This window comes from Onychostruthus taczanowskii, unplaced genomic scaffold, assembly GCF_017590055.1.
Source record: "Onychostruthus taczanowskii isolate IOZ18803 unplaced genomic scaffold, ASM1759005v1 scaffold7, whole genome shotgun sequence".
NCBI lineage: Eukaryota > Metazoa > Chordata > Aves > Passeriformes > Passeridae > Onychostruthus > Onychostruthus taczanowskii.
Genome location: NW_024504786.1, coordinates 15,761,823 through 15,781,575, shown reverse-complemented (window position 1 = coordinate 15,781,575; position 19,753 = coordinate 15,761,823). Strand labels below are relative to the sequence as shown.

The 19,753-nt window shown below is 38.3% G+C and overlaps 2 protein-coding genes across 2 annotated transcripts in view; one reads left to right on the top strand and one right to left on the bottom strand.

Annotated features, from left to right (window-relative positions):
* The window catches only part of ABCA4 (ATP binding cassette subfamily A member 4), a 60,813-nt gene extending 57,941 nt beyond the window's left edge, over positions 1-2,872 (top strand). The window contains exons 47-49 of the mRNA XM_041421722.1: positions 25-117; positions 449-698; positions 1,555-2,872. Coding sequence (XP_041277656.1) covers positions 25-117; positions 449-698; positions 1,555-1,677 — 466 coding nt within the window. The 3' untranslated portion in view covers positions 1,678-2,872. The remainder of the gene's footprint in view (positions 1-24; positions 118-448; positions 699-1,554) is intronic.
* Positions 2,873-3,030: 158 nt separating this feature from the next.
* Positions 3,031-16,708, bottom strand: LOC121345143 (very-long-chain enoyl-CoA reductase-like). The gene is made up of 12 exons (XM_041421721.1): positions 16,628-16,708; positions 16,076-16,127; positions 15,701-15,745; positions 14,325-14,428; positions 12,153-12,268; positions 11,937-12,042; positions 7,414-7,486; positions 7,278-7,321; positions 5,872-5,929; positions 5,278-5,366; positions 4,238-4,283; positions 3,031-4,140 (listed from the first exon to the last, which is right to left on the bottom strand). The coding sequence occupies exons 1-12, from the start codon at positions 16,706-16,708 to the stop codon at positions 4,013-4,015; spliced, it is 942 nt and encodes a 313-aa protein (XP_041277655.1). The 3' UTR covers positions 3,031-4,012.
* Between the last annotated feature and the right edge of the window lie 3,045 nt (positions 16,709-19,753).

The following is a 19,753-nucleotide window of genomic DNA, read 5'->3' as shown; positions in this document are numbered from 1 at the left end:
AATATCTCTTCTCTGTTTTGAAAGTATGGAAGAATGTGAAGCCCTCTGTACTCGTTTAGCCATCATGGTACAAGGTACCTTCAAATGCCTAGGCACAATTCAGGAGCTAAAATACAAGTAAGTAGAATATTTTTATAGTGGTTTTTAATGGGAAAATTTAGTGTATGTGACATGCACTATTCTTAATATAAGTAATTCAATGGTTAACCACACCTATTTCTGAGTGCAGCTCTGTTGTATATTAGACAATCTGACCAGATCTCATTTCAACTCTATTATGCTACATACCACTTCTGCAAGGCAAATACAGGGCTTCCTAAAAAAACTGGATCTTATGCAATATCTTTCAGATACTGTTATTGTTTTCATGGCTGCAGAAAACTAATTTCCTTCCTGAATGATGAAACAACCTCTTCACCCAATTCCTAAATCCACATGTCCTTCCCAGGTTTGGAGATGGCTATATTGTCACTCTGAAAATCAAAGCTCCAAAGTCTGGGCTGCCTCCAGATCCTGCTCCTGCTGAGAAATTCATACGCATCAACTTCCCAGGGAGTTTCCAGAGAGAGAAACACTACAACATGCTGCAGTATCAGATTTGCTCTTCCTCTTTGGCTAAGATTTTCCGATTAATAATCTCCAATAAGGAAAATTTGCATATTGAAGAATATTCTGTGTCTCAAACAACATTAGATCAGGTGAGTAAAAAGTAAAACATCCATGAGAAAGCCTGTCTGGTGAGAATTAGGCAACATAATGGGGATGTATCCAAACAACTAAAGGACCAAATTGTTTAGAGAATTATCTCACACCTCTTTCTCAGGCAAGATTCCCAGGCCTCTCATCAAGGAGGGTGTATCAGTATGAATCAGTAACTTATTCCCTGTGTAAATAGGTGCCATGTGAAAGCTGGTAAGACAATGTTTCCCATATGACAGAATTCACACAACCCATTGCTTCAGGAGGAGCAGTCTGAGCAAGGTCAGCAATTTGGAATGAGACTGAGCTGAGAATAGCATTTTATTTTAAATAAGAGGTTTGGACTGTGTTGTATCAAAGACACTGTGAGAAGCAATTAGACACACAAAACCTGGGAAGTCCACTGGGAGTTTTGAAAACACTCACTTGCTAAAGGGTATTGGCCCCATCTGTCTGCTTTCCTAAGTAACAAAGGGTCCACATATGCAAAGCTGTTTTCGGTGGGATTGCTAGAGAGGAATTCCTGGCTGCCTTTCAGCTTCCTACTAAAATATTCTGTCTCCTCTTTCCTATCACAACCAAACTGAAGCTGTGTAAACCCTGCAAACCTGGCTGAAGCCATTTCCTCCTTAAGAAAAAGTAGGTTTTTACTTGCAAGCAAGTACATCCAAAGGAAGGAAGTTGCAAGGAAGTTTATCAAAATAAAGGAGGAACTCACGATCTCAGCTGATAACACAGTGTCTCAGTTCAGTGATGTCTGTGGATTCCCCTTTCTGTCTGTTTCCTGCAGAGCAGGAAACAGACTAACTCATCTCAGTTGAAGACATGGTGATGTTTTCTGCTTTCCTCACACAGGTTTTTGTGAACTTTGCTAAACAGCAGATGGAGGATGAGGAAATTCCTTTGCATCCGCGTGCAGCTGGAGCCAGCCGAGAAGCCAGAGTGTCCCCAGCTCTCCATCAGCAGGCAGCTGCATAGACTGCTCCTGCAGCTTCCAGGCTTAGTGTGTGCACAGTGCATGTGCCATACCAGAGCAGAGCAAGGGTAAAACAAAGGTTTTCACATTCAGTGTTACACTGATTTTTTTGCACCTTTCTGAGCACTGTGCTCTCAACAACAGCCCTAGCAACAGCCAACTTCTACTGCTCTATCAGTAACACTACATGCTGAGAGTGTCAAAGGAAAGGCAGGTCCTTGCTATAGAATAAAATCTTCCTCTAACATAAAGTCCATTATAAGATACAAGAAGCAAGTCTCATTCCTCCTTGTTGACATATAAATAACATCAAAGATGGATTCTCTATCTGGTACTTTCAGGCTGGCAGGTTTTTCTTCTTTAACCCTTGTGTCAACTGCTGCAAGTCAGCAAACAGATCCCAAGGCTGACAGCATTGCCCAGCTTAGAAGCAGATTCCTGCTGTGCTGAGTGCACGGGACTATCAAGGTCAGAACAGTGCTGGCTAATGGGGCTAGTCCTGGGAGACTGCTTCACTGTCTCACCAGGCTGCCAGTGAAAACAGACGGTTGTCTCAGCAAGAATGAAAAGAATTAATTCAGAGCTCAGACCCAGACAAGAAACTTGCTCTTAAAAAAAATTAATTAAAATGATCTCATACTCATCTTCAAGTTGCCTCAAAGAGAGGCCAAATGTCAAAATGGAGATTAAAAAGAAAGAGAGTATGACTAAATCTGCCAAGTTTTGTTTTCTTGCAAAGAAAGGTCTCTTTGTTACTAAACAGGACAACGTTTTCTTCTTTCCTGTGACTGGACATTAAGTGGATGTAAAGTGTGAATAGGGTATGTGCTTTCTACCTCCTCAGAAGGAAAATTTCAACCTGCTTGCACTCCACACTGCACTCAGTGGGAAATCATTTGACATTTAGTTCTTTTTTTCTGGTTCACAATTTAACTAGTGGAACAACAATACTGAAAACAAATTCATAATGATGTTTTGCTTCAGTTATCTATCAGATCTAATAATTTCTAAGAAATCTTCTCTATGTTATACAGAATTAAAATCTGGATCATGTATTTTTGCTTTGAAAGATATTTTTCTTCACTTGATGTAGTTTTTTTTATAAGGACACTCTTGCTGTTTACTGTACAAAATATTATGAAACTTCAGCAACCAGCTCTAGCCTTCTCTTTTTGCCATAATTATTTCAAATGGTTTTAAAATAGATTTTATTGCATATTTCACCCTTACAAATAGTTCCAAAAATCTTTCTATACATCTATTATAGATAAATAAATTAATTATGAAACAAAACAGTATCTATGCATTCTCTTCATATTCTAAAATAGCTTCTTTAAAATGTCATTCAGATAGATTTCAATAGCCTTTTTAAACTAGATTTACACAAAACCCGACTAAGTCCCACAGAACATCCTGTGACAAAGAAAACACAGGAAGTCTAAAATGAAGCTGATTTTTCTCCCTGGCTCCAAAAATAGGAAGAGCATTCCGAGGACTAGCAGTCACTTCATGTATTTACAAAGTGTATTAAACTACTGAGAGAAGCCTAATGTAAAATGCTGGGTAAAAGGTCAATTAGCATCATAAGGAGATGTTATATATCAAAGCAGGCCAGATATCAAAGATATGGCATAGGTTAGATTGCTTCTGAATCTTATTTACTAGTATGCAACTACTAATGAGAAGACCAAAAGCAAACAAAAAACCCAGCACATTCACAAATACTGCAAATATTTCTTACTTAAGATTCTTTTGGCAAATTAGGTGTTAGACCCAAATCAGGTTTTTGAGATATGGCCTATTTCTTTATTCCAGGAACCATTCATATTCTTTGGTAATGTTATGCTACAAAGCCCCTGCCTCCAGGCAGCACACTGGTCTTCAAGTCAAAGAAGGCAGATCATGCAACTGTCCTGAGGCCAGCTGCCATGCTGGCTGAACTGAGCTCTGTAGTTAGCTGGTGTGTCCTCGTTCCAGTGTACTTCTGTCTTGCAGAATGCCACTGCTAAATTTGGAGCTGCTTTTCAGCACAGACTTCTCAGGATCTCTGATCCATCAATCTAAACAGACTAGTACAGAAAAATCTAAGGCAGGTTACAGTGAACTGCAGGGACTTTTTTTTTGCAGCTGTGCAACGAAGCCTTATCTTTTAAGGTGCTTCTGAGTTGAGAATTCTTGAATATAAGGAAGTGTAGCTTTCAAGTGCATACAATTTCCCTTAGCAGTGGAGATTCAACATGCGCCAAAATCCTTTTAATTTATTTATTTATTTGGCAGGACATTTATGAGGTTTTCTTCTTGAGGTTCTGTGCAATATTCAAATTGAGCCTTCTTTTCTTACAACAAAAAGGGAATAATTGGCATTCTATGACTTGGATAGTCCTTGAATTCTCTTAAGTAGGTGCAGTGTTTATCCTTTGCCCAGACTGTCATCTGAATGAAGCAAAGCAAGGTGAACAGTCCCACTAGAAGGAAGGGGAAAAAAATACATTCATTATCAGATTAAAAACATGCTCCTGCTGCTGACATCACTTCAGGTTGAAGTACCAAAACATTACTCACCTGGAACACACTGAGTCATGATAGTGAAACTGATCCAGGTCCCCACCTGTTTTGGCCAAGGAAATTTAAAATATTTCTGGTGACAGCATTTGCATTTATGTCTCTATTGATCAAAATAACCTTGTCCCTAGTATAGGTAAATAAAAAAATCAAGGTCAGCCAGATCAATTTCTACTGTCAATGACCTTTAGTCAAAAAGGTGAACAGTGCCTTATTATCACAAACAAAACCTTCATATTTGCTTCCACAGCTATTACAATGACAAACTTTAAAGCATTAAAACAGTGTCCTTCCTTTTGCTCTGCCTAATTTGTATTCATCAGACCTCCATCACTATTAGCAATGGTAACTTTCTATAGTCTGAGGCCCAATGCTGTTCTCATGAACATCTGTTGATCTCCACTGAATTTCAAACCTGACACTGTCCTTCTGTGCAAGAATAAATGTTACACTGAGTTGCACTGACTTTATCTGCTTTTGAACTCAGTCAGGAGTTGGGTCCTTATTAAACAATATTAAATGATAAACTGATTAAAGTTTCTAAAGCAGTCACCGCCAACAGAAGTGATTGTGTAACTTAAAACAGGGAAGACTTTGGCTCATTTTCTCTATCACAGTATCTTTTACTTGTCTGATCACTATCTTTCTGCCTGCAGTGATATTTCTAGGCTCTTACATTATAAATCCACCAGACACCTCCATCCCCTCAATGCAGCACATGTTCAGTGACAATCTCCCTGTTCCTGGCTGCAGAATTTGCCCTGCTTTACAGTGTATGTCTTGTCTAGCAGCCACACGGAAGCACTGGCCCAGGGTCAGGGCTGTCTGTGTAAGGTTAGTCACATCAGTACTGACCCAAGGGAGGGGAGGAAGAGCAGGCAAATTCTTGTCCACAACCTGATTTCATGGGGTTTAGGGAATGAGGGGAAATGTACTGAGCTGAACAGTTTCAGAGGTTTCTTCCATGTAAAACATTCTAAAAGAAGCAAAAATATATTCAGTGAAACTAAAATCTGAACATCTTGTTTGAAAATACATACCTCATATGTATAGTTAGGGCAAGATACAAAGAAAAACAGCCATGTGAAAGGATTCTTTGTTGGATATGGGATCTTACAGGTTTTGGATCCTATAGATTAGAAAACAAATCACAAAATATTCACACTCCTAAATATATTGTTTCCTGTAAAGACAACCCAGCTCTGTCTACTTCTGTGTCTCATGACTGTCAGAGGGACAAACAGGATGTGGGAAGACAGGATGTCCTCTGGACTCACAAGAGGAGTGGGATACCTGTGAGGGAACTTTCCCTTGCTCACCAAAACATAGCTTGTAGCAGCACGGTTTCCTTTTGCACTGGAATATAACCAATGTAACTGCTCCCAACACAACCCAGCCCAAAACAATAAAAATTACGGTAAGATAAGAAGTGTTGTTCAACAGTCTGATGTCAGTCCTTGCACTGTCTGATTTCCCTTAGAATCCAATCTTTACAGTGCTGTGCAACCTGTGCTCCCACAGCAGTCAGCTGAAGGTACCATCACCCCCCAGGATCAGGTCTTTCCTGAGGCAGAACAACTGAAGGAAGTACTAAATGGCTGCGCAAAACTGAAAAATGATGATGCAGTTTTTACCATTTCTCCGGAGGTCACTGAGTGCAACATGAATGGAAAAATTTCCAGCTTCACACAGCTGCAAGAAAAAGTATGACAGAGTTAAAAAACTTCTTACCTTCTATTTGTTTTTCTTCCTTTTGTTATTTCCTACAGTTCTTTAAAATATTTAAGAAAAGGAAAATCATCTATTATAAACATAATAAATATCCTTAACTAAGACTACTGACAGAAGGATGAAACATCTCCATTCAAATATGAGTCTATAATTATATTCTGTTATATCTTTATAATATTTTTCAGAAACTGTGGCCTCAATGTCCAAAGTATCAGATTTATTACTTACATAATCCCCTTGAAATCTAAATAAACCACAGGGGATAGAAGTGAACTCGGGGGATATTTGCTTTATTTTTTGATCATTCTTATGCCTTTAAAAACATCCAAAAATTATTTGCATAGTCTTGGTTTCTCAAAAGTTATTAAAATCCCAAGGAAGATACAATTTGGTTTCTAAGTAAGTTTTCTTCTCTAGAGTATAATTGATATTAATAATGAAATATAATTGACCCAGCTTCCTTCACTGGATTTAAAGAATGCTGCCCCAATCAATTAGGAAGAGAGTGTATTGAAATGACCCATTTATATGATTATGGACAGTCTCCAGTGTCTGCAATGCATAACTATTAGCAAATGACTAGTGGTCAGAGCTCCTGAGTTTTATTCCCAGCTCTGTGCTTTCAGTTATGGACTTTATAAAATGTGAGTAGATTATGACCTCACAGAATTTTCATCCAGGGAAGCTGCTTTGGGATCCTGCAGTCACTGATTAATTTGTCAAAGCAAGTGAGAAGCTGATGTTCTAAACAAGTTACACATGCATAGGAAAAGTCTTTACATGGAGGTACATATTTATTGGCTACACTGAGTTTGCTTCTGCATGTATGAAGTGTTCCTAGGAATAGTGAGAATGAACAGTAACTGAAGAACTTTGAATCATAAAGAAAGCTATAAACAGGTTTGGAAGCTCAGCAAAAGAAAACTTTATCACAACATAATCTCTTAGTTGGCCAGTTGTCTGAGATTTATGATCTGTTGTGATTCTTAACACTCAGTAAACAGTTCACAAAACAAACTCACTGGCTTTTAAACATAAGGTCACAAACTTTTAAAGATTGTGAGAGATCATCCCAGCAGATAAATATCCTAGTCTTGGAATGGACACTGAATCAAAATATTCCTTTGTGTACAAAGTCAAATTAAAACCTGACAGATTTATCTGTTTTCCATGCAAGTGGACAGCTTTAGTAGTATATCCCAAATGTCCTACTCCTAAGGATCTGTTCATCCTACTCACTCCTCCATTTATATGACAGAGAAGCAAGGCAAGATATTTTAGCATTTTATAGAAAAAGCAATAAACCTACCAGGAACATGATCACAGCAAAATTTATCTGTTTTTTCCCATAAGCTATTAAAAAAAAGAGTTTGCATGTCATTAGTACTAGTATACAAAGTACATACATAAATACTTAAATCAATGAGGGTTGTTTTGCTACTTACAAGGAGGAGTGTAAAGAGGATGATTGATGTAATATGCAAGCCAAGCTGCAAATCCCCAGTAATATAAGCAGTTCTGAAAAATAAGCATTTTTTCTTTGTTTTAGTACAGTGTTTTAGGCCATTATTTGCTGCAAGGACTATTGATAACAATGGATCAGGACAATCCTTCAACTTGCTGATAATACAACAAGAAATGGCAGTACTAAGTGTGGTAGGTGGGGGCGGGTAACAGGAAATAAGAAAGGAAATGATACTTATAGAGTTAAGATTTCCTCTAAAATATCTTGGAGTTGTTACATGTATAAACCATTTTAGAAACTATGATCATATGACTGAAAACAAAATTATCTTGCCTGGCAATCCATTGGGCAAGGTTGAAGAGCATACAGACTGTATGTTGAAGAGAAACTTGTTTTGCTGACCTCTGAGACTGTTAGACCAGATTTGGGCACCGTTCTCTCTTCTTTGTTTATTATTTTGCACTGCCCAATCTCCTGTCCTCTCCTCCTTCACCCCATCAGTTTCTTTCTTTCCCATGCTTTTCCTGCCTGATGCTTTCCTCTACACTTTCACTGTGATTTCTCTTGTTATCCCTTTTGCTGCTGTCCTTGTGTTTCTGTGGTGCAGTTCCCACTCTCTAGACTCTGGTAACACAGCTGTCACTGATGGCTGCACTGACACACTCCTGACCAATCTCAGTGCTTGTACGTAGGCTTCATCCTTGAAAAAACTACTTACAGTGACAAACTTTACCTCTTATTTGGTTTCCTTGGCCCTGCCTCCTGTGGGGTTTTTTCTGACAGTCATTGCTGCTTTGGTGTCTTGGTGACATGCTATTGTCTCCCTCCTTATATACATGTAGGTGGGAGGGAGGCCCTTTCTTGGGCCCTTCCTCTTCTTGCTCTGTACTCTGACCTCGAGCTGCCATTCTCTTGCAGACAGACTTTAACCCTCAACAGTTTGCCTCTCATTTGCCTCTCATCAGTTTAGACTTCTTTTACCCAACCTAGTGCCTCAGTTTTTGATGTATTAGGGTATGTTTGTTTATCACCTGGACTTCAGCAAGACCACAGCTGAGCTCTTTATCTTTCTTTCACTTCTTCTTTTCTTTGCCTTATCTTTCCTTCCATCCTATTTTCAATTTTGAGCAAAACTCTGATCCTCTTACTCTTTCTGGTAAAGGTCCTCTTACCTTTTCTGGTCTTCTTCCTTTTTCTTGGCCTTCCAAATAGGTTCCAATACCTTAGGCATTCCTAGGTGTTTCTGCTTTCTCCTTCATCACTTCCTTTCCTGCTCATGCAGGCAAAAATCCCATCCAAGGCTGTCCTGGCTGGTTTAACTTCTTTATTTTTTTTTTTTTTTAGCTTTGAATTTTGCAGTCTTTTCCCCCTGTATATACCAGAACTGCATTTCTAGCAATAATACCCTGGAAAAGTGATTACCTCAGCGTCTCCAACCTGCACTAGCTGACTGCAGTGTCTGATGGTGCATTTTTCTGAAAATGCTGGTGCCCCCTCATCTGCTGCAAACAGCTGTATCAAACATTCAGTTGCATTTCCACTTTCTTCTCAGGGTTAACTGAACCACTGCAGTGCCCAGAGACCTCAGACAAAATGGATACCCTTTTGGGTGTGCTGTAATACAAGCACTTAGTATGTCCTTGCTCTGAGATTGTGTAAGAGCTAACTGATGAAAAAGAGCAAATTATTAACCAGTAATTACAAATCAGGTGGGATGAATGAGCAGAAAAAAAAAATAGCTTCCCTGTGATGACTTCCATTTTCCCCCAGGAAATGCAGCAGAACCAAAAGAATGACTCCAGTGAGGGACAGTATAAGTAGTGTCCTATCCATAAACTACTGCTTCCTCCCTAAAATTAGCTTCTTCAACAGGCACTTACAATTTACTGACTGCTGTACAAACTTAGGTGGAAACAGTTTCTTGTAATCTTGCAATGGCATCTGCAGGAAAACCTTCTCCTAGCTTCAAGGCTTGGCACAGGATGGAACATATGGCAATGGATTTCAGTGAAGTAGAATTAAATAAATTAATTATCATGGCTCAGTCCCCAACAATACATGTTCTAATTAAACTGAACAAGTGCTAACCACCCAAAGAACATGATTTACTGCAAAGACTATTCCTCAGTTATAACAATCTTCAAGATGAGTGGGGTCTTCCACTGCTAAGGACCTTTCAGTAATACTTGTAAATGTCCAGCTGCCACTTGAATCTGTATTCCTCATACAAACACCTCCAGTGAGGTTCAAATAGGAACATACACACTTCATAAACTCACTTGGAGAAAAGAAAGAGTTTCTGTGAATCCTGAATAATAAAGCTTTACAACAGTCTCTTATAATGCTGCAGGTCAAGTTCAGATATTGCAGGGATCCCATAAATAAATTATTCCTAAGTTTCCAGACTTACAGTTAGGACTTTTGTCTTCTCTACTGCAATTGACAATCCATGGTTCTTGATATCCTGCCTATGTTTATTCATGACCAGCATGTACCCTTCTGTTTGTCTTCTTATATTGTCTTCTGGTTTAAATAGTATTTATTTAGATCTAATGTTCTCTTTCCTCCAGTTGTTTTTCTACAAAGTGATGATATCCCTTCTTTTTACTCACAAAAATGTTCATGCATAAAGAAAGACCATGTAAGACCAATCATGAGACTAATCTTTGAGGAATTCTTCTGGTACTTACCTATTATTAAAGGTCTAACTGATCCTTTTTTAGCACAACCCAACCATAATTATCTTTCTTTCAATTAGTTCCTTTTTCACCACACAATTTTGGTATTAATCCCTATTTTATTCACCCTAAGGAGTTGTTTACTAGGTCCAGATAAATCAGGTATTCTACCTTTCCAATGCCTAGAAAAATCACATCTTAGAAAAAATTATACTGTTAGTGTGTTCTGCTTTTGGTGAAGCTGCTGCATTGTAGGGCATAATTTATTCCTAGTTCAATTTGGGAAAAAGGGATGAAAATCCCATCTCTCATCAATTCCCATCTCAGATTTCTGCTTATTGACACTGAAGTATCTCCTGTACACATAGCATTCCACTGCACTTAGGAAAGAAGCTATCTACATCTGCTGTGTATGTGATCAAACCCTGAAAATACCAAAGTATCAAACCCTGTCTACTATGTCCTTGTCCACCTAGTATGTGATGGAAAAACAGAAAAAAAGATGTGATGTTTTTCACACTGGCACAATTTTGGAGTAACACCACCAAGGCCAATGAAATTATAAAAGCAAATCAAACCCAAGCATTGCTAAACTTTGCTAAAGGTAGAATAAGAACTGTGAGCAACTTTACAGATGAAAACAAGTGCCTTCAACCTGAGAAGATGGAAAAGAGGAAGTGATCAGAATGACTGGCACAAATGTTAATTTTAGCAACAAGAGTTTCTATGGTCTGAAAGGAACACGTAGTTGTCAGAGATGGCAGTGAGAAAAATAATTATCACACTGATTGTTTTTTCAAGGTAAAGTTGCTCATTTATCTGCTGTTTAGCATGCATTATCTACTGTCGTGTCAAGAACAAGAGATCTGCAAGACCTGTTGTCTTGAATGAGATCTGCAAATCTTTTAACAACTCTTGCTGCAGGAAGCACAAAAATTTCTAGGAAGGATTCTTTTGGAGGGCCACTGCTCCACTACAGACCCTCCTTTCCTGAAAGCTACCTGAAGGACCAGAGCCACTGGACAGCTGTAAGGAGTTAGCCACAAGGTAGAGCTTCAGCTGCTACAAGTATCACTGCCATAGTGCAAATTACCAGGAACTGCCTAAATCCCAAATGTTAAAATTCCCAAATGCTTTTTCAGTTGATAATCTCTTGTTTTCCTTAGAATAAGTACTTTTGACTACTACTGTGTTCTCTGTTGCAAACGTTTGTAAAATAATTACAGCTTATGCATAACCATGCAGTTGCTGTACTACTTCTCTGACACCCAGGGAACAGAGTCTGCACCCGAAGAGCTGCCCTGTGCCACAGCAACACTGCTGACATCAGGGAATGCTCCTGTGGAGAAGAAAATGCTGAACAACTGAGGTGCTTTGCAATGGATCAAAGGTAAATTAACAGCTTCTTAACAACAAAGAGAATGTTAGGGGCAAAGCAGATATAAAATGACTGTTACAATTTTTTTTTTTTTTTAAGAAAGCAGCTCTCCCACCATTGTGCCTGCCTGTACTACCTTTAAAGTTAAGTTGTTACTAAAACATTCACACCCAAGGACCTAGCTGAGTGAAAAGGAAGGGTATGCTGAAGGTATAAAATTCTAAAAAGTAATGAGACATATAATATTAGTAACAGTATGACAGCATGTGGGTTATACAATAGTGACATTAAGAAATTTTCTGAAAGAATTTGTGGCAGCTTTATGGGTGAGATTTGCTGTGCATTGCTACAAAAGCCACACAAAATGTCTGTGGTGCAGAGGCAGAGCATAGGCTGGCTAAGCTGGATTTGTAAGTGCAGTTGTGGATAGATTCTGGCACATTTTACCTTCACAATATTCCTCAGTGGCATAGTCCCACGGGAGAATCGATGAACAAATACAGTTTCAATCAACCTTTTGATGTAGTGGAAAGAATGGCAGATACATGCCAAGCTAGAAACAGCAAGACAAAAGCATTTAAGAGTGCTTAAAAAAAACATATGTGGCAAGACATTTGGAATAAGACTACAAGAAATACTGCTCAAGCCTGCAAACGGACTTACTTAACTACTGGGTGTGGACTTGATGTACACTTCTCATCCAGTCCATAGACAAAAGTCATGCGGAAATAAAACACAAAATAGATGAACAATGGACCTGTATATTCTATCAAAAATACCTGCAAAAAGAGAGAAAATCATTAGACAGCTGAATTGAGGATGGATTGCTTTGGTCTCTTTGGGATAACTAACACAGTGGGATAAACACCTCCACACATCCAGGATGGCATTAAGAGGCAGGGAGGGAGTAGAAGGTTTGGGCTCAGGCTATGAAACTGGTAGCCATGCACATAAATATTTTGCAATTATTTGCCTCAGTTGCATTCAAACAGCCATTGCCAGTGCTGCAGACACAGTATGGGTATGAAAAGATAACAATGGCAGCCCAGAGATCATGACAAATATGCATGCATGTTACATTTATGCAGCTCTCACCCTTCTCTTGCACTCAAAAGCTGTTGCTTTATTTTGGTTTAAAATGAAATTTGGTGAAGAATTTGTCTTGAGAAATAGGAGTTCTGCTTCTACTGAATGAATTTTGTTTAAACTGGAAACACAGCTTGTAAGTATTCACAGTGACCCCATCTGTGTGAACAGTTAGCACAGCAGTTGTCCTGGGAAACAATAATTTCATTCTATGTTCAAACAAGCTTTAACTGGAATACTAGAAGGAAAATAAAAAGAAAGGAAACCAGAGAAGCTATTTCTCTAACTTGATTTCATTCAGATAGGTGTGTATTTCTTAGGAATATCACTTTAAATTGACGTTAACTTTGGACCAAATATTAACAGCTGAATTTTCCACCCATCTATAAGTAAGGAAGGTAGGCCCATACGTCACTTACAGAGAAAGAAGGGAAATTGATTGTACTTCTGTCACAAACAAACAAACAAAAACCCAACAACTAAAGAAAGCAAACAAAAAAGAAACCCAAACAATCCCAGTTCTCTAATGTGTTTAGAGTTGTTTTGATACTCGGAAAAGTTGGGTTAATGAGTTCTGTTAAGATCAGCATTTTCTCTGGTGAAGATCAGGTTTGCTTGTAGATGAGAAGAAGCTTATCTTTTTGATTTGATAATACTAAAGTATTTGTTGGTTTATATTTGAATGAAGTAGCTTGAAGGGCAGGGAGAGCAAAAGATTATGAAATGGTAGAAGCCTGGGGTTACTCTGCCCTGTGATATTTTGGTTGATATTAATGCACGTGTGTCTTGAAGTCTACACTGCCATTAGAAGTTTTTGTCTGTCTTCCTGGTTTTTTGGATTGAGTAATGGCTGCTTGATTTATCAGCATTGCATCCAAAGTAAAGATGTGAAGACTTGCAAAACATATTTGACTTTTTAAATTTTACCTCTATTAACATTGTCTTTGGTATTTGTAATCAACACAAGGTTTTGTTAATATCTCATAGCTAATAAATGGTAAATATGCCTTTAAATGATGAGGTACTTTTCCCTTGACATCATGCTGTTAATTTGAACTAGCGTAATACTGTGCAGCAAGGACCTTCTAGAGAGCTAGAAGGGTCATTGGTCACCTCACTGCATAAACAGCAGTGCTGTGTTGCCTGCCAAGTGACTTGTGATAAAATTTGCATTTGAGCTCAGACAATAAATATGCAAGGTCTCTGTGGATGGCTGCTAATATTGCAGAAATTATCAGCTGTCATTAGCCTGTCACTGGCATCCTGGGACACAGTCACATGCAGACAGCAACTAATCTTAATTTTATGCATTTTCTTGCTGAAGTCACTTCAAGTACTAACATGTAAAGTTGCTCCCATGCCTCTTTGCAGGACAAACTCAATGGAGTATAATCCTAATTTTGTCAGAAGTTACACAGGTCCTGTGGAGCAGATTGCCAAAGGCATTTACTTACCTAGTTCCTAATGATTTTGCAGTAGACATCCATTTGACAATCTGCATTTTAGTTCTGTAGAGTCAACCTACCCCGCAGCGGGTTTTCCACTGCTGCTCTCCCAGGAAACTAAATAGACATTCAATCTGTTACTGCTTTCCCTGATTAAATGAACTGAAGCAATGAGGATTCATTGCCTGCATCCACTATCAGAGCAGACATCATGCAGAAATATTGGAGAGAAACAAAAAGTGATGTAAGGATTAACTGTGGAAAACTAGCCATTAAAATGGCTCAGACTTGAAGCAGAGCTCACCGTAGTCCATCCTATCTGTGGCCCTAAATCTTTAAAGTATAAGGTAGCAGTTGTGCCAACAGGGAGGTGCTGCAGGATTTCTTCATCCCTCAGGGACTTTCCTTCTGAGAAGGAAAGAAGTAATTACATCTTAGTGACATTCAAGTCCACTTTGGTAGCATAGTAGCTTTATATGGTGCTTTATCTATGAGACCCCTTGATATGATGTCGGTTTATTGGAATCTCATTAAACAGACCAAGAATATTTACACTTAATTTTTATTTATCCCTGTAATCACATATAAGCCTGGATCCTCTATTCACACCAAAACAGTTAAAAGAATTCTCATTCCTATGTGCCTGCCTAGTCTAGTAGACTTTCTTCATCACTGCCAACAGCAGAATTTGTTGATGGGCAATGCCCTTTATCACAGTTCCCTGACCTCCTAGTCAGCTGCACCTCTCTCTCTCTTCCACTCTTCTCATTGCTCATCACCAGACAAAGAGAAGAGAGGATAAGCTATGTTTGGAAAGCTCTCCTATAGAAATTTTCTTTCTTTTCCCAAGCAACCAGCTATGAGGTGATTCCACTGCACTTGAGCTTTTAATGCCTAGATTTGGAGGAATCTCCAGAAGGCCAGCATTTTCTCATGGCAAGTCTCACTACGTAAATTCATAGAGGAATCTGACAAGGGAGACATTCATCTCTTTTCCATGGATAGATTTTACACCATGAGCAAATCTTCACCAGCATACTTTTAAGGGATTGTTTAAATAAACTTGTCCTTAATGAAAGCAAAGGAAGAAAGTGTTATATTTTAGCTAAGATGAATTAAGACAGTTTGGCAATAAGACTTTCTTTTGTGGACTCAGGCCATGTAAGAGGCTTCTAGTAGCAATACCTACAAGTGTATCAATGAAGTCAGCCAGCTGTCATCAGCTTTGTCAGCAATTGCTACGTCCACGGCAATGTGTTCTGCATTAGCTTCCCTCAAAAGAACTGTAATTCCTGCCTGAGAACAGAGGATTATATGAATTGGTAGCTCAAACTTGCAGCCCTTTTTGGTGTTCCCAGCTGAATATCATCATGGAGATCATTTGACTGCAGCTAAGGGCAGTGAATATCTAGATCCTATGCTGCCTCTCAGGAAAGCAACAGTGCTCAGTAGTCAGAAAGTGCATTGGAACAATGCGCAAACTCCTAAGTTAATTACCAAGCAACCAGGGTGTAACTGTGTTTCCTTCCAAAGAATTGTATTTGTTCTGGATTCTCATCAGCTTTCACAGTGCTAATTAATATAGCTGGAAACAGATTCTCAAGTGCCAATACCCTTAAGTACACCTTTCATGCCAGGGCCCTGCTCAGTTTGGTTACTCCAGACCTCAGAAGTACTTACTTGGATCAAGTTTTATTGACTGCCTTGCTGGGTACCACCGAGGATCTGTAAGACCATACAGAGTTGTGTGATATACAATGTTCAGTTTAGATCACCCATTACTATAATGAACACAATACAAGAAGATGAGCTTCGTTTATAGGTTTTTATAAATATTTATTCAACACTAATATAGGTGGTAATTATGCAGCAGAAAAAATACAAAGGTGTATCAGGATAGGATAAAATAATTTTACTGAAATCTCACTGTGATCACATTCATGTGCAGGTTATCAGCATTATGTGTGCATACATTATGTTTCAATTATGTATTTTTTCCTATTTGTGTACTGGATATTCTGATGTGATGTGAGCTGCTGCAGAAGTTATACTCACATAATTTATGGAACATCAATCTGATCTCTCTAATTGTAGCATTTGGTTCCACCTAGGCAACAAAAAGACTGTAAATATAAGATTAATGTTTTGAAAGAAAACTACTAGGTGTAACACTATTAAGCCAAATAGAAATGTGACTTAGACAATGTAACTATTTTGTACAGATGTCTAGCCTTGATATGAAGGATTCAAACAACTGACAGGAAAAAGGCAAGACAATTTTTGACACCTGTTTCAGAGGCAGCTTCTCTAAGAGTGATCAAGAGTTACTGTTACAGCAGTGACAATCTGATGGCTTCTGAGTACCAAACAGCAGGCACCATCTTAGCAAAGCAACTTAGTAAAGGACAACTGAAGTTGTCCTTTTTGCCCAAAAGCTCCTTCTGGAAAAGGGATGAAATATACTGTAGTCAGTATGAAGTTTGCATAATCATTACAAGTGGCCAAGGAAAGGCTACCAGAAGATGAAATCCCCTTCATAAACACCATATTTACTTAAGAAAAGTTAATAATTTCTTTAAAAGTCCTTCAAGCTGATTTTTGTTTTACCTTATCTAGGAAGCATAGCTGTTTCTTTGTCTCCCAGTCAAGGATTTCCACCTGAGAGGACACAAAATGACAATTAATCATTATTGGCTAAATAATGTGTAAACTCTTAGCTGATTCCCCAATTCATAATTAATGTGACTCTCAGAGTGGGACACCGTTTTTCTCTGATCTCTGAACTGAGTTAAAAACCTTCTTGATGTTCTCAAGAGACAGCTTCAATCACCAGTTTCCAAAGGCACTCAGCTTGGGAAAAAAAAAGAAAAAAGCCAAATGAATTGTCTTCTTGGATATATTGAGTAGCAGAAGTAGCTAAGTGCTTGATCAAAAAAGTGATCTTGGGTATTTTCTTATGCTAGAGCAAGTGGAACAAGGGGTAGAGAAGTTTCATAGGGATCACTAAGGACCAGTACTTTTATGATTCATAAAATTAGAAAGAGTATGAGAAAAAAATTAAATGTATATATATGCATATAACCAAATATTCTGAGTACATAAAGCTTGAATATTATTGTGTGTTGTTTCCAGAATATTTTAATTGCAAGGAGAGTGGAAAATATTGGTGGACATTATGAACAAATGCAACTAAATATCTGGGCTTCACAAACACTTAAACATTTGTTATAGGAATAGTTCGTGTTACTCTTGCCTCTTAATCACTTGTTTTATTAATTACATATTAGCATTTCATATTCCAAGCAGAGGTTTAGCTACAGCTCTGAAAAGGAAAGAGAAGTTTATTTCCATGATCAAATGGCAGTTTGGCAAAATATTATGATTTTATCAACAGCCAAGCAGAAAAGTCCCCAGACATTTCAAAGCCCAGTTGCAGCAGCTCCCTAAACCTCATTGCAGTTGTTGGGGTTTTTATATAAACATCTAGCATTAATTATGTTTGGTATTAACTGGCCAAGAGAAAGGATTAATATTAGACTTTAAATATGATTCCTCACTAAAAATAGGAGTCACAGTCCAGTATCTTTCTCAGAGGGTTGCTTTGAAGAGATCACTCAGTTGGAGTATCTTATTTCCTTGTTTCACTTGTTCCAAAGGGTTTTCTTTTGGCACAGCAATGGAACACTTCAGCTCCAGTCACACATCAAATCTGATCTCCACAAGGAACACTAATGCCATGGTGTGTTCTACCTGTGCATTGTAAGCTCTGACTGGGATGTTGAGGGAGATCAGTGCTGTTCCTCCTTTGTGATATGTAACAAGATGGATTGTTAGGATATGTTTTCCCTTGATTTTTTATATTTAAAATAACACACATATCCGGTTTTAATGTTTGCTTGTGTGAAATCGCCATGGGAAAGCAAGTGAAGTGGATTCCTTTCCCAGAAGACTATTCTTGAAATACATCATTCTGACACTTGGAGTCCACAGAACAAATACAGGGCAGAGAGGGGGCTGTACACCACTTTTTGTCCCTTCTGATGCCAAGTTGCTACAAGGACTATTGAAATATTTGGTGTATCTCAAAGTTCTTCTTCTGCCAGTGAGTACCACTGGGCTGCCCTGCAGACTGCAGAAGTACCTACACTTTTAGTAGTGTCCTTCCCATTCCATACCCAACCCAAATGTATATATTTTTTTATCAGAATCCCTCAGGGGCAGTTTTAATCTATGGCCTCCAGTGGTTGTATTAGAGAGATATTCTCCAGATCAATTACAGTGGATTTAATATCTTTCTGCCACCTAAGGTAGATTAGTTGGGTTATTCTTGCTATGCACAAGACCAGACTGAAAATTACAGTTTTTCTTTTGCTCTGTGGTTTTCAGGGGAGTGACTGTACAGTCAGTCTCTGTGAACCTTTAGAATCAGTGTGGAAAACAAATAAAGCTTGATTCCACTGTTATGTGGTTCTGTTCCAGCACAATTCTTTCAAATGCCAAACTGTCATACTTGCCTATACTGGTCCATGCAAATACCTAAAGGAAGCCTATAGAGATGATGGATCCAGCCTCTTCTTGGAGGTACACAGAGATAATGGTGAGAGGGAATATGTCTGGATGCAATAGGAGAAAATCCAGACAACAAGGAATTTTTTGCATCATGAGCTAGGCCAAATATGAGAAGTTGCTTAGAGAGGATGTGGAATCTTCATTCTTGGAGACATTTAAAGCTGGACTGGACAAGACCCAGTGCCATTTGATCTTGCTGTATCTGCTTTGAACAGGAGTTTGACTGCATGATTTCCACAAGGCTCCTGCAACCTAAATTGCTCAATGTTTCTTTTAGTTGTTTTTTTTTTTTTTCCACTTCAAACATTTAATTTACTTCCAATTACTTTCAAGATCTAGGCAAATATCAAGAAATTTTCAGAAAGATGGATGCCAGAACACAGCTTTATATTCCACTCCAGTCCACAGCAAATTGTGCAGCAACAGAGTGAAAGCAAGGTGACTGTTTCCTCTGACTCTTAGATTTATCAGAACATCCCCCAGTGTAGGTGTTCCCTGCACAAAGAACAGAAAAGCCTGATCCAAAGCAAGAATTGGTAGTTCCTGAACATCCTGGCCAATCCCATGAAGCACCCTAGCACTGAACACAGTGTTTCCAGCCTTGAGGCACAGCACCAAGGCAGTTAATGCATTGGTTGGCAACAGTTTTTAGACACCCGGCAATCTGTTCTTGGAACACTTACTGATGGGTATCATCTCTTTTAAACATAAATTGTTTGGCTCAGAGAACTTCAATTTCATTGTGTTTTCAAAGCATTTAGCACAATAGAACACCAACTGTTGGCCTGCATTAGTGCAGTAAGACTTACAGTCCACTTATTTGGTGAATTTTTAAAGACATTTTAAACTACAGCTTCTCTGAGACTACTTAGAGTAGAACTTAATCAATAGGCAGATTTGTGCAAGAAGTTGAAAACTCTTTTATAAATTACTAGAAATATATATCTTTGATTAGAAGACAAATTTCTTCAATTGCACAAGGATTAAAAGATCAATAGCATCATTAGTAAAAGAAAAAATCTTGATTATTAATGTTTAGAACACAAACAGGCTGAGGGCAAAGAATAATCAATACACAATATAAGCAGAGAAAAGTATATTCAGCTGTTAAATTTTTATTCAGAAAATAAAAAGGTAAAATAAAAGTATTCACAAGGGAAAAAC